The sequence below is a fragment of the Plecotus auritus genome (assembly GCF_963455305.1).
Source record: "Plecotus auritus genome assembly, chromosome: 5".
Lineage (NCBI taxonomy): Eukaryota > Metazoa > Chordata > Mammalia > Chiroptera > Vespertilionidae > Plecotus > Plecotus auritus.
The window spans coordinates 21350356-21364459 of record NC_137776.1 but is presented as its reverse complement, the minus strand read 5'-3'; the positions used below and the strand labels follow the sequence as shown (position 1 = coordinate 21364459).

Sequence of the window (14104 nt, the reverse complement as noted above, 5' to 3'; positions counted from 1 at the left end):
GTCCAAGGGCCTGGGGACTCATCAACCCGAACTGGCCTTCCCTGGAAGCACTCAGAGGCTCCGCAGTCATGGCAGTGTGGGCTAAGGGCAAGAGCTGCCTGGCGGCCGGCTTGCTGCAGAACCAAGTGGCTATCGTCACCGGCGGGGGCACGGGCATCGGAAAGGCCATCGCGACCGAGCTCCTGCAGCTGGGTACGTGAGTAGGACCCGGCGCAAGCGGACCCGGAGCGAAGGGTCCCTGGAGACGCCGCCGGCTGGCAAGGGGCGCTAGGCCGGGTTGCGAAAGTGTGGAGTTGCAAAACAAAGAGGTACAGATGTGGGAGAAATTGAAACTGCTCTGGGTCCCAAGTAGGGAAAAAGGAGACCTGTGGAAACATGTGTTAATCATGGAAAACGAATCCTTGTCTATAGACTGCCTCCTGAGGGGTTAGGACACAGGAGGACTTCATTTAACTTGAAAAGTATGTAACATTGAGAGGCTCCCATCGTATGAGCTTTCATAACATTTACTGTAATGAGTAAAGGGAGGACTTTTTAATTTTTTTTTTTTAATTTTTGCTAATCGTCACTCAAGGAAATTTTTCGCCCTGGGAAATGTTAGAGAGAGTGGAAGGGAGGGGGAGAGACAGAGAAACATCGAGGTGAGAGAGACACATGGAGTGTCTGCCTCCTGCACGAGCCCCAACCAGGGTTGGGGATCTAGCCTGCAACAGAGGTAGGTGCCCTTGACTGGGATGGAACCTAGGACCCTTCAGAAGCTCTATTCACTGAGCCAAATAAGCTAGGGCTAAAGGGAGGACTTTATCAGCACATGAACAAGGAAGCAAGGGAAACCACGAAGGAGAAAATTGATAAATCTATCCACATAAAAATGTAAATTGTCATTGAATTAAAAAACAATGTAAGGAAATATTAAAGGCACATGAAGAAAAATGTTTACAATATACAACAAATGTATAATACAAAGAGCTCTCACAAATACGTAAGGAAAAGATCGAACACACTGCTAGAAAAATTGGCTAATGCTATGGACCAGGTGAACCAAATGGAGCAGGATGGGGGGAAGCCACCACCCGGCCTGTGGTGCAGCCAGGGGCACACTGACCCGCCCAGGCAGAGCTTCATGAAGCCACCGGTGCAACCCAGTCACAAACCACATGAAATTACATCTTCATAAAATTATCCTTAAAAGAAACTTAAAGTGTTCCTTGTGAAGAAAGGGAGTCTGTAATTTTCTGGAATAAAAGGAACTCAGAACTGAGTCAACATTTCCTTGGCCAGTAGAATGGGGAAACTGAGACAGATAGCTGAAAAACTGGCTGAGCAATTTACAGCCTGATACAGAAAGTCACCTCCTTAGAGATAACATCTAGGCCTCAGTTGTATTGCATCCCCAGGCCAGGAAAAGCAGCAAAACCAGCTGGGCAATGCCAGGACCAGGAGCAATGACTGAGCACCCCCTGCCCTGGCACTGACCAATCAGTAGAGACCAGGACCCTAAAAGAACACACCTGGAAAACTGATGACTATTCTGCTGAAACCCTCCCCTGAGGCCTCCCCTATGACTCCCACCAGAAAGAGAGATAAAAGCCTTAAGACAACCCTAGCTGGTTTGGCTCAGTGGATAGAGCATGGGCCTTGGTCGGGGTGCATGCAGGAGGCAACCAATCCCTGTGTCTCTCTTACATCGATATTTCTCTATCTATCTCTTCACCTCCCTTCCACTCTCTCTAAAAATCAATGGAAAAATATCTTCAGGTGAGGATTAATTAAGAAAAAAAAACCACTCAAGACAAAGGACCCAGGGTGAGCTCTCTCTCAGAGGAGCATGTCCATGCCATTCCCTTCCTCCTCTTCTTCCCCCATTCTAACTCTAAGTGCCCCCAGGAGAATTGCAATCAGGGGAGCAATGGACAGCGGCAACACCTCCCAGGCTAACCCCCTGAACTTGTCTCCAAGGCCCCCTTTTCTCGTCTTTCCAGTGAGCTAGGGCAGCCCAGCCTGGGCTCTCCTGCTGCTGCTTCTACCCTAAGTCCTTCATTGTTTCACTGTTTCCAGCTTTAATAAATGTACCCTCATAGTCACTTGGACTCATATTGTGAAATCTTTCCTCCACGAAGTCACGAACTCACACACTACCAGCCCTCCCTGAGCAGACCATCATGACCAGGTCCCTGGTCCAGCCATGAAGAACTATAAATAGGCAAGAAGTACATGAGAAACAATCAACTTTATTGGCAATAAAATGCAAAATAATAAGATCACATTGTTTTTAACAAAATTTTTAAACATTGAAGAAAAGAAAATGATGGAGTGAAAAGGGTGGCAAGAATGTAAATGATTAGAAGCCTCCTAAAGTGCAATTTGAAAAAAAGAATCTAGAAGCTTTAATAATATTCATGCTGTATGACCTGGTAACTTCTCTCTTAGGGAATTACCTTAAGAAAATTATCAGACACAAGCATAGATTTATGTACGAGGAAGTAGTGGTGAGTAGGGAAACATTGGTAATAACCTAAATATTCATTATAAAAGAAATGATAAAATAATGAAATACTATTGTATGTTGCTATTTAAACATCTTGCTATTGAAGACTTTATGTAGAGAAATGCATATCTTCTATTTGAAAAAAAAAGCAGGATTCAAAACAAAATATAATATTCCAATTTGTTAATGAGACAATATAGTATATATGCCAAAAAAGACTGGAAATTTACAGCATTGTTAACAGCAACTATTTTTTTTCTGGAAATAATTTGAATTATGGGGGATTAAATAGTCATCTTTTTTTAATCCTTGCCAAAGGATATGCTTATTGATTTTTTTAGAGAGAGAGGAGGTGGGGAAGAGAGAGAGAAAAACATAGATGTGGAAAACATTAATCAGCTGACTCCCATACATGGCCCAACCAGGGATTGAACCTGCAACCTAGGTATGTGCCTTGACCTGTAATTGAACCCACAAGCTTTTGGTGCACTTGACGATGCTCCAACCAACTGAGTAACCCAGCCAGGGCAAACTGTCTTCATTTAAAAATGTTTTATGAACATGTAAACTGTCTTTGCTTACTATTGTGTTTCTAATGCCTGTCACATAGTATAAACTAAAATTGAAACTCAAAAAACATGAAAATATTTATCTCTTTAATGGGAAATTAATATTTCTTTTGTGGCCCTAGTGTAGCATCATTGCCTTTGCTGCCTACTCCACTCACAACATCAAACCCTATATCAGGAATATTCACAGGGAAATAGAATCAGTCATCATTTCATGTGGACATCACATACCCTGCAGGCTTCACCAAAGATTTGCCAGATCCTGGCTTAACCTTGCAGACCGTTTGTGGGTTTTCATATATTTGAAGTCTCCTGCTTGGTAACTTTGCATTGGCCAAACAATATATTTGCATTGGCAGGCTTGATTTTTATTAGAGCAGGATGAAATAATGGGACAATGATCTCTTGTAATCTTTTGGAGGCCCCATGGATCCTTTTGAAATTCCAGTGAAAGAGATGAGTGCCCAGAAAACTATAGGACACTGAAAAAACAGATAGAGGAAGATGTAAACAGATGGAAGAACATACCATGTTCATGGATTGGTAGAACCAACATCATTAAAATGTTCATACTACCCAAAGCAATCTATAGATTCAATGCACACCCCATTAAAATACCAACGGCATATTTCACAGACCTAGAAAGAACTCTCCAAAAATTCATCTGGAATAAAAAAAGACCCCGAATAGCCACAGCAATCCTGAGAAAGAAGAATAAAGTAGGAGGGATCTCAATACCAGATTTCAAGCTGTGTTACAAAGCCACTGTCCTCAAAACAGCCTGGTACTGGCACAAGAACAGACATATAGATCAATGGAATAGAATAGAGAATCCAGATATCGACCCAAACCACTATGCGCAATTAATATTTGACAAAGGAGGCATGAGCATACAATGGAGTCAAGACAGTCTCTTCAATAAATGGTGTTGGGAAAATTGGACAGATACATGCAAAAAAATGAAACTAGATCACCAACTTACAGCATACACAAAAATAAACTCAAAATGGATACAGGACTTAAATATAAGATGGGAAACCATAAAAATACTAGAGGAATCCACCGGCAGCAAAATCTCAGACATATGCAGAAAGAACTTCTTCACTGATACTGCCCCTAGGGCAATGGAAGCCAAAGAGAAAATAAACAAATGGGACTACATCAAAATAAAAAGCTTTTGCACAGCAAAAGAAACCATCAACAAAACAACAACAAATCCCACTGTATGGGAGAACGTATTTGCAAATGTTATCACTGATAAAGGTTTAATCTCCAACATCTATAGGCAGCTTATACAACTTAATAAAAGGAAGATAAATGATCCAATAAAAAAATGGGCAACGGACCTAAATAGAATCTTTTCGAAAGAAGACAGAAGGAAGGCCAAGAGTCACATGAAAACATGCTCAAAGTCACTAATTATCCGAGAGATGCAAATCAAAACGACAATTTGATACCATCTCACACCTGTCAGAATGGCTATCATCAACAAATCAACAAACAAGTGTTGGTGAGGATGCGGAGAAAAAGGAACCCTCGTGCACTGCTGGTGGGAATGCAGACTGGTGCAGCCACTGTGGAGAACAGTATGGAGTTTCCTCAAAAAACTGAAAATGGAACTCCCATTTGACCCAGTAATCCCACTCCTAGGAATATATCCTAAGAAACTAGAAACACCAATCAGAAAGGATATATGCACCCCTATGTTCATAGCAGCACAATTTGCAATAGCTAAGATTTGGAAACAGCCTAGGTGCCCGTCAGCAGATGACTGGATCAGAAAACCATGGTACATCTACACAATGGAATACTATGCTGCCATAAAAAGGAAGGAATTACTACCATTTGTAGGCACCTGGATGGAATTAGAGAACAGTATGCTAAGTGAAATAAGCCAGTCAGTGAAAGAAAAATACCACATGATCTCACTCATTTGGGGATAATGAAAAACAGTATAAACTGATGAACAAAAAGATAGATACAGAGGCAGTAAAGCATCAAACAGACTGTCAAATTACAGCGGGAAGGTTAGGGAGAGGTGGGGGAAATAAGAGATCATCTGAAGGGCTTATATGCATGTATATAAGAGTAACCAACGGATGCAAAACATTGGGGGGTGAGGGCATGTATGGGAGTGGGGTGGGGGGGCAATGGTAAGATATGTACACATATAATACCTTAATAAAAAAAATGTTTACAACAACAACAAAAATAAAGAAGGAAAGAAAGAAAGAAAGAAAGCAAGAAAGAAAAAATAAAAAGTAAGAGCTGGCCCCTGGCCAGTATGGCTCAGTTGGTTGCAGTGTCCTTTTGTACACTGAAAGATTGTGGGTTTAATCCCTGGTCAGGACACATACCCGGGTTGCAGTTTTGATTCCTAGTCAGGGAGTGTATCGGAGGCAACCAATGGATATTTCTCTGACATTACTCTCTCTCTCTCTCTCTCTCTCTCTCTCTCTCTCTCTCTCTCTCTCTCTCTTCTCTCTTCAATAAGGATGTCCTCGGGTGAGGATTGAAAAAAACACACATTAGAGTTGGAATATAAAAAGCAAGAGATGAAAATAACAAGTGGCTCAAATGGTCAGTTATTGAAATCAACCAAGATCTCTAATACAGAGGAGCCTGAGTGAGAGGAGGTGACCTGGCTCTTTATCCAGTCCTGTGGCTGGCACTGTATTTATTTGATATTAGTGGCCCGGTGCACAAAATTCGTGCACGGGGCGGGGGTTGTCCCTCAGCCCAACCTGCACCCTCTTCAATCTGGGACCCCTTGAAGGATGTCCGACGGGTGGTTGGACATCCTTCTCACAATCCGGGACTGCTGGCTCCCAACAGCTTGCCTGCCTCTGCCTTATTGCCCCTAACTGCTTCTGCCTGCCAGCCTCATCACACCCTAACCACTGCTCTGCCAGCCTGATTGACGCCTAACTGCTCCCTGGCCGGCCCAATTGCCCCTAACTGCCCTCCCCTGCTGACCTGGTTGCCTCCAACTGCCCTCCCCTGCAGGCCTGGTCCCCCCAACTGCCCTCCCCTGCTGGTCTGGTCTCCCCCAACTGCCCTCCTCTGCTGGCCCGGTCACTCCTAACAGCCCTTCCTGCTGGCCTGATTGCCCACAAATGCCCTCCCCTGCAGACCTGGTCTCCCCCAACTGCCCTCCCCTGCAGGCCTGGGTCCCTCCCAACTGTCCTCCCATGTAGGCCTGGCCCCCCCACCAAATGCCCTCCCCTTCAGGCCTGGTCTCCCCCAACTGCCTTCCTCTGCTGGCCCAGTCACCCCTAACTGCCCTCCCTGCTGGCCTGATCGCTCACAACTGCCCTCCCCTGCTGACCTGGTCCCCCGCAACTGTCCTCCCCTGCAGGCTGGTCCCCCCACAACTGCCCTTCCCTGCAGGCCTGGGTCCCCCCCCCAATTGTCCTCCCCTGCAGGCCTGGTCCCCTGCAACTGCCCTCCTCTGCAGGCCTGGGTCCCCCCCGCCCCGCAACTGCCCTCCCCTGCAGGCCTGGGTTTCCTCCAACTGTCCTCCCCTGCTGGCCTGGTTCCCCCTTAACTGCCCTCCCCTGCAGGCCTGGTCCCCCCCCCCCCCCGCAACTGCCCTCCCCTGCAGGCCTGGTCTTCCCAACTGCTCTCCCCTGCAGGCCTGCCCCCCTCCAACTACCCTCCCCTGCTGACCTGGTCTCCCCCAATTGCCCTCCTCTGCCGGCCCGGTCACCTCTAACTGCCCTCCCCTGCTTGCCTGATCACCCCCAACTGCCTTCCCATTCAGGCCGGTTCCCCCCCAACTGCCCTCCCTTTCAGGACTTGGTCCTCCACAACTGCCCTCCCTTGCTGCCCTGGTCTCCCCCAACTGCCCTCCTCTGCTGGCCCGGTCACCCCTAACTGCCCTCCCTGCTGGCCTGATCACCCACAACTGCCCTCCCCTGCAGGCCTGGTCCCCGCCAACTGCCCTCCCCTGCAGGCCTGGGTCCCCTCAACTTTCCTCCACTGCAGAACTGCTCCCCTCCGCCCCGCTACTGCCTTCCTCTGCTGGCCTGGTCACCCCTAACTGCCCACAACTGCCCTCCCCTGCAGGCCATCTTGTGGTGGCCATCTTGTGTCCACATGGGGCCAGCCATCTTTGATCACATGGGGGTGGCCATCTTGTGTCTTGCAGTGATGGTCAATTTGCATATTACTCTTTTATTAGAGAGGACTAGAGGCCTGGTGCATGAAATTTGTGCACTCGAGGGGGGGGCGAGGGGGATGGGGTTCCTCAGCCTGGCATGCACCCTCTCGCAGTCCAGGAACCCTTGGGGAGTGGGGAGCAGGCCTAAGCTATCAGTAGGACATACTTAGTGCTGCTGCCACCGCTGCTACACTCCAACGGTGAGCGTATCTTCTGGCTGAGCGGCACACGCCCTGTGGGAGCATACTGACTACCAGGGGACAGCTCCTGCATTGAGCATCTGCCCCCTGGTGATTAGTGTGCATCATAGCAACCAGTTCTGCAGTTCAGGTGACTTGCATATTAGGCTTTTATTAGATAGGATAGCCTTCTTTGAATTGGATGCCTTGACAATCAAAGCTTAAATTAGGCATTTACATTACAAAACAAAGAAACAAAAGCCTGTGGGGTTTACACCAAGGCTATTACTAACACCAGGGACCTAGAAAATACTTAATAAATGTCATACTTTGATTTGAACATTGAAAGGAATCACTGTCAGCCCAAGCAGGAAAGCAAATGCCTGATGTAGAAATAACTCCTTATCTGCAAGTTAGTTCTATGTCTTATATCTAAACAAGCTTATCAAGCTTTCTGGATTTTTCTAGCTACTCATATAAACAAAAAAATGTTTATTCAAATTATTTAGTGTAGGATTTGGAGAAGAATTATATTTAATACATTTCTAGTTTATTATAAGGTAATATAAGTATACTGTAATAAATTCAAGTAGTATTGAAGTATATAAAAGAAGAAAATTAGTTTTCCCATTTTGCTCTTATTCTAAATCTCCTTCTTGGAGATTTTCTATGAGTCCACCCATATGCCCACATATATACACATGTGTTGATTATGTTACTTTCAAAACAGGGACCACAGTATTTTTACTGCTCTGTAACTTTTTTCATTCCAGGCTAGTACAAAGTTATGTCATATTCCATAGAATGGGTGTTCAATAATTTATTTAATCATTCCTTTAATGGAAATTTGGATTTCTAGTGTTCTGCCCAGCATTGCAGGTTTTTATTTTTTGTAATACCTTTGCACACTAGTTCAAGTTTTGATACCTAACCCAGGTTTGGCTGCCTGCTGCTTGAAAGCCAATACTCTAGAGACAGGCACTGATGGAAGGAAAGCAGATTTATTCAAGAGCCAGCACCTTGCGAAGATGGGGGACTCTCATCACAAATACTATCTTAGCATCTCAGTGCAGGCAGAGGTTTTTATGGGCAGGGAAGGGGAAGGCAGAACAAACGTGACCATAGGGGTTGTGGGGTCTCTTTGAAGGTGCTGTGTGCCAGTTGGCACAGTCTGCTCCAACAATGGTCTTGGAGCCAGTCAAGTGATGATCTGGAAGGTAAGCAAATCTGGAGCCAAAATGCCTAAAGCCCGGACTTAGCTTTCTTTGAGTTAGCCCCTAGAATCCTTGAAGCAAACAGGCAGTTTATCAGCAGCTACCTGTGAATATACAAGTCATCTTTTACAGAAACAATGTTAAAAGAATGTTGGGGTGGGTTACCATTTGTATGTGGTGACAAGCTCTATCAGTTAAAGTAAATAGCCTTTTAAAGTTGTGTTTCAGTAGAGCTCTACTTGTATTGCATAACTTTACTGAAGTATTTGGGGCTCAGATAATAGGCAGTGTTAATTTAGAAAATGTTTGATTTGATAATTCATGTGAAAAATCCTACTTATATTTTCACTGTATGTATTTTTTTGTTTATTTGTTGGTTTTTTTGTTAATCCTCACCCGAGGATATTTTCCCATTGATTTTTAGGGTGAGTGGAAGAAAGAGGGAAAGATAGAAACAGCAATGTGAGAGAAACACATCGATTGGTTGCCTCCTGCTCAAGGCTCCTACCAATGCCCAGGCCAGATGGGAGCCAGCAATCCAGGTACGTGCCCTTGACCAGAATAGAACCCAGGACACTTTGGTATGCAGGCCGATGCTCTATCCACTGGGATAACCAGCAAAGGCTCACTGCTTGTCTTTTTTGAGGCCTTGGACAAAGTCAGGCGTTAATCACTTTAGTATCCTGAGTTATTGTTGTTTTGTTGTTGCTGTGTTTTGTTTTTTTTTGTTGTTGTTTTTTTAAAGATGCTCAATTTCTTAATATGCACTTAGGAAGAGTTACAGATGGGAGTGTTTGTTTGTTTTTTCATCCTCACCTAAGGATATGTTCATTGATTTGATAGTAATCCAGTTCCTGTTACTCCATCTTGACCAGAAGCAGAAGTCCCAATTCATTGTTTTTATGGGAACTCATGAAATATTTGGTAAACATGATTATTTGTGGGATTTTGCCAACCAATGAAAGCATATTTACTTGTCCTTTGGCTGTTTCTTTCCTCAGGTTGTAATGTGGTTATTTCGTCCCGTAAGTTTGATGTATTAAAATCTACTGCAGACGAACTGAAGACCACCCTGCCTCTCACCAACCAGTCTCAAGTCACTCCCATAAAATGCGACATCCGTAAGGAAGAGGAGGTATTGCAACTATGTCCATTTTTATTCATTTTTCATCTATAGCAGTGGTTCCTACACTTGACTGTGCTTTAGGTTTTCTCATGTTACCTGCCTCAGATGAGGTTCAGGAGAAGCAGAGCCTGCGAAGGAGGTTCTTTGCTAATGGTCCATTGAGTAAGTTGCCTCAGGAGAAGGAGAGAGGAAGGGAAGCAAAATTATACATCTAGCTTTATGATCTGTAGACATTTTGGTGAGAGATTGTAAGCTCTCCTGGAGTAAACCATCCATCCAAGTAGCAAATTAGGTCATTAACCAGTTTACTTTTAATGTTTTTCTTTAGGTAAATAATTTGGTCAAATCCACCTTAGATACTTATGGTAAGATCGATTTCTTGGTGAACAATGGAGGAGGCCAGTTCACGTCTCTTGCTGACCACATCAGTGCAAAGGGATGGCATGCTGTGATTGAAACCAACTTGACAGGCACCTTCTATATGTGCAAAGCAGGCAAGTGTGATCACTAACCCCAAAATTCAAGGTGTCTTTGTTTAAAGATCATAGAGAATCCTGAAAGAGAAACTGTTAGGGGCTCAGAAAGCTCCATTTATCAACATTCCCTGCCCTGATTTACTCACACACAGGACTGTAAATTGCTACATTTCTGGCTAGTAATTTGGCAGTATTTATAAAATATGGATATCTTTTGATTTTATAATTTTACTAGAGGCCCGGTGCGTGAAGTTCGTGCACAGGGAGGGGAGTCCCTCAGCCCCGCCTGAGCCCTCTCCAATCTGGGACCCCTCAAGGGATGTCCAATTGCCTGTTAAGGCCTGATTCCCATGGGCAGTCAGACATTCCTCTCACAATCCAGGACTGCTGGCTCCCAACTGCCTGCCTTCCTGATTGTTCCTACCCGCTTCTGCCTGCCAGCCTGATCACCCCCTAACCCAGGCGTCCTCAAACTATGGCCCGCGGGCCACATGCGGCCTGCCGAGAACATTTATCCAGCCCGCCGGGTGCCGCTGCCTGTCCTGCTTAGCAGCCGACTTGTCCCGGGCCCACAGTGCGCATAGGAATTTGTTAATAGTTTTTTTTTTTAAACTATACTCCGGTCCTCCAATGTTCTGAGGGACAGTGAACTGGCCCCCTGTTTAAAAAGTTTGAGGACCCCTGCCCTAACCACTTCCCTGCCAGCCTGATTGATGTCTAACTGCTCCCCTAGCAGCCTGTTTGCCCCCAACTTCCCTCCTCTGCCAGCCTGGTCACCCCTAACTGCCCTCCCCTGCAGGCTTGATTGCCCCCAACTGCCCTCCCTTGCAGGCCTGGTTCCTCCCAACTACTCTCCCCTGCTGGCCATCTTGTTGTGGCCATCTTGTGTCCACATGGGGGCAGGATCTTTGACCACATAGGAGCAGTCATCTTGTGTGTTGGAATGATGGTCAATCTGCATAATTTTTATTAGATAGGATAGAGGCCTGGTGCATGGGTGGGGGCCAGCTGATTTGCCCTGAAGGGTGTCCTGGATCAGGGTGGGGGTTCCCTTGGGGCGTGGGGCGGCCTGGGCGAGGGGCCTGTGGTGGTTTGCAGGCCGGCCACACCCCCCAGCGACCCAAGCGGAGGCCCTGGTATATGGGATTTTTTTATCTTGTACAATTGAAACTTTGTAGCCTAGAGCGGATCCAAGCCGTCTGCTCGCTCAGTGGCAGCAGCCATTTCTGTTGGTATTTATTTATCTTTTATAATTGAAACTTTGTAGCCTTAAGCGGAGGCCAAAGCAGGCCAGGGTTGCAGAAGCTTGGCTTCCTCCATTGCTGGGGCAACCCTAGCCTCCTGCTCTCTCCAGCTCTGTAGCTGCTGCCATTTTTGTTGGGATTTATTTATCTTCTATAATTGAAACTTTGTAGCCTTTAGCGGAGGCCTGGGCTGGCCCGGGTGTGTGGAAAGCTTTGCTTCCACCATTGCCAGGGAAACCTAAGCCTCCCTCCTGCTCTCTCCATGGATGCAGCCATCTTGGTTGGTTAATTTGCATACTCACTCCTGATTGGCTGGTGGGCATGGCTTGTGGGTGTAGCGGAGTGATTGTTAATTTGCATATTACTCTTTTATTAGATAGGATTTTTAGGAATTTACCATGAGAAAATTATTAAGGATATGTACAAAGAGATAACTACAGAGCTGTTTATAAAATTAAAAAAACTCTCACACTTACTTTGTTTTTAAGAAATAAATCTGTTATAAGGACCTGTTAATTCAGTAAGGTTGTTGGGGAGAATACCAGACAGAGTCCACATTCTTTCGACTAACAATTAATTACCATGGCATTGTCTTTGTTGTACTACCCAAAGCAATCTATAGATTTAATGTAATTTCTATCAAAATACCAATGGCATATTTCACAGAACTATAATCTAAAATTTATACAGACCCACAAAAGAACCCTAATAGACACAGTGATCTTGAGAAAAAGAGAACAAAGTTGGAGGTTTTACACTACCTGATATCAAACTATACTACAAGTCCATAATAATCAAAACAGCATGGTACTAGTAGAAAAAGAGACACATAGATCAATGGATCAGAATACAGAGCCCAGAAATAAACCCATACCTATATGGACAGTTAGTATATGACAAAGGGGGCAGGAACATACACTGGGGTAAAGATAGTCTATACAATGAAGTATGTTGGGAAAATTGGACAGCTACAAGGAAAAATTAAACTAGATCACCCTTTTACACCATATAGAAGAGTAAACTCTTAAGTGGATTAAAGACTTGTATGTATGGCTCAAAACCATAAAACTCCTAGAATTAAACATAGGCAGTGAAATCTCTGGCATGTCTCTTTTTTTTTTTTTTTTTTTTTAAATATATTTTATTGATTTTTTTACGGAGAGGAAGGAAGAGGGATAGAGAGTTAGAAACATCCATGAGAGAGAAACATCGATCAGCTGCCTCTTGCACGCCCCCTACTGGGGATGTGCCCGCAACCAAGGTACATGCCCTTGACCAGAATCGAACCTGGGACCCTTGAGTCTGCAGGCTGACGCTCTATCAACCCAGCCAAACCGGTTTTGGCTCTGGCATGTCTCTTAGCCATATTTTTTCCCCAATATATCTTCTTGGGTAAGGGAAACAAAGAAAAAAGAAACAAAGTATATATGGAAATGCAAAGGACCCAGAATAGCCAAACCAATTTTACAAAAGAAAAAATTTGGAGGACTTATATCTCTTGATTTCAAAACACCGTGCTACTGGCATAAGGATAGATGTATACATAAGTGGAAAAGTATTGAGAGTCCAGAAATAAATCTTTATATTTGTGATCAATTGATTTTTGTCAAAGATGCCAAGAATTGTATGGGGAAATCATAGTCTTTTTAACAAATGGTACTGGGACAGTTGGATCACCACATACAAAAGACCCTTACCTCACACTATAAATAAAAGTTAAATAGTCCAAAATGGATCATGGAAAAAGTAAAATCCTGAAACTTTTAGAAGTAAACAAAGGAGAAAATCTTTCTGATCTTAGGTTAGGCAAAGATTCCTGGGAACCACCACCAAAATTCCCATATATCCATAAAATATAAAATTGATAAACTAGACTTGAAATTAAACATGTTTATGCTTCAAAAGACACCTTTAAGAATGTGAAAAGATATGCCACAGACTGGAAGAAAAATTTCCAAATTACATATTTGATAAAGAAATTGTATCCAGAATATATGAAGAACTTTTATAATTTGATAATAAGAAAGCACCCCAATTAAAAAGTGGAAAAAAAGATTGGAGTAGATATTTCACCAAAAAAGATATATGAAAAGCTAATAAGCGCATTAGAGATGCTCAGCACCACTGGTCACTAAGGACATGGAAATCAAAACCTCAGTGAGGTACCACATCATTTCCACTAGAATGGCTGTAATCAGCAAGTCAGACAATAATAGTGTGGAGGAACTGGCGTCCTCATGCATTTGTGGTAGGAATATAACATAGTGGAGACACTGGAAAAGTTTGGCAGTTCCCGGAAAAGCTAAACATAGAGCTATCATATGAATGCGATTTTACCCTTAACCTGAGAGGAACAAAAGCATGTGTCTACATAAATCACCCCAAAGTTGAAATAATCCAAATGTTCATCAACTGGTGAATGGATGAATAAAATATGGCGTGTCCATACAATGGAGTACTATTCAACAACAAAAAGGAACTATTGATATATGTTACAACGTGGATGAACCTCACAAACATTCTAAGAAGCCAGACGTAAAAGACCACATATTGTGTGATTCCATTGATGTGAAATAATCAGAAGAGTTGAATCTACAGAAATAGAAAATGAATGAGTATTTGCCCAGGGATGGATTTGGCTGCAAA

The 14104-nt window shown here is 44.0% G+C and overlaps 1 protein-coding gene across 2 annotated transcripts in view; it reads left to right on the top strand.

The window, feature by feature from the left end:
• Positions 1 to 4: 4 nt before the first annotated feature.
• LOC308249208 (peroxisomal trans-2-enoyl-CoA reductase-like) overlaps positions 5 to 14104 on the top strand; it is a 30095-nt gene continuing 15995 nt past the window's right edge. The window contains exons 1-3 of one of the 2 annotated variants that reach the window (XM_080670131.1): positions 5 to 192; positions 9614 to 9747; positions 10067 to 10232. In XM_080670131.1, the coding sequence (XP_080526257.1) occupies positions 69 to 192; positions 9614 to 9747; positions 10067 to 10232 (424 nt within the window). In that variant the 5' untranslated portion in view covers positions 5 to 68. The remainder of the gene's footprint in view (positions 193 to 9613; positions 9748 to 10066; positions 10233 to 14104) is intronic. The other variant, XM_080670130.1, reaches the window with a different exon arrangement.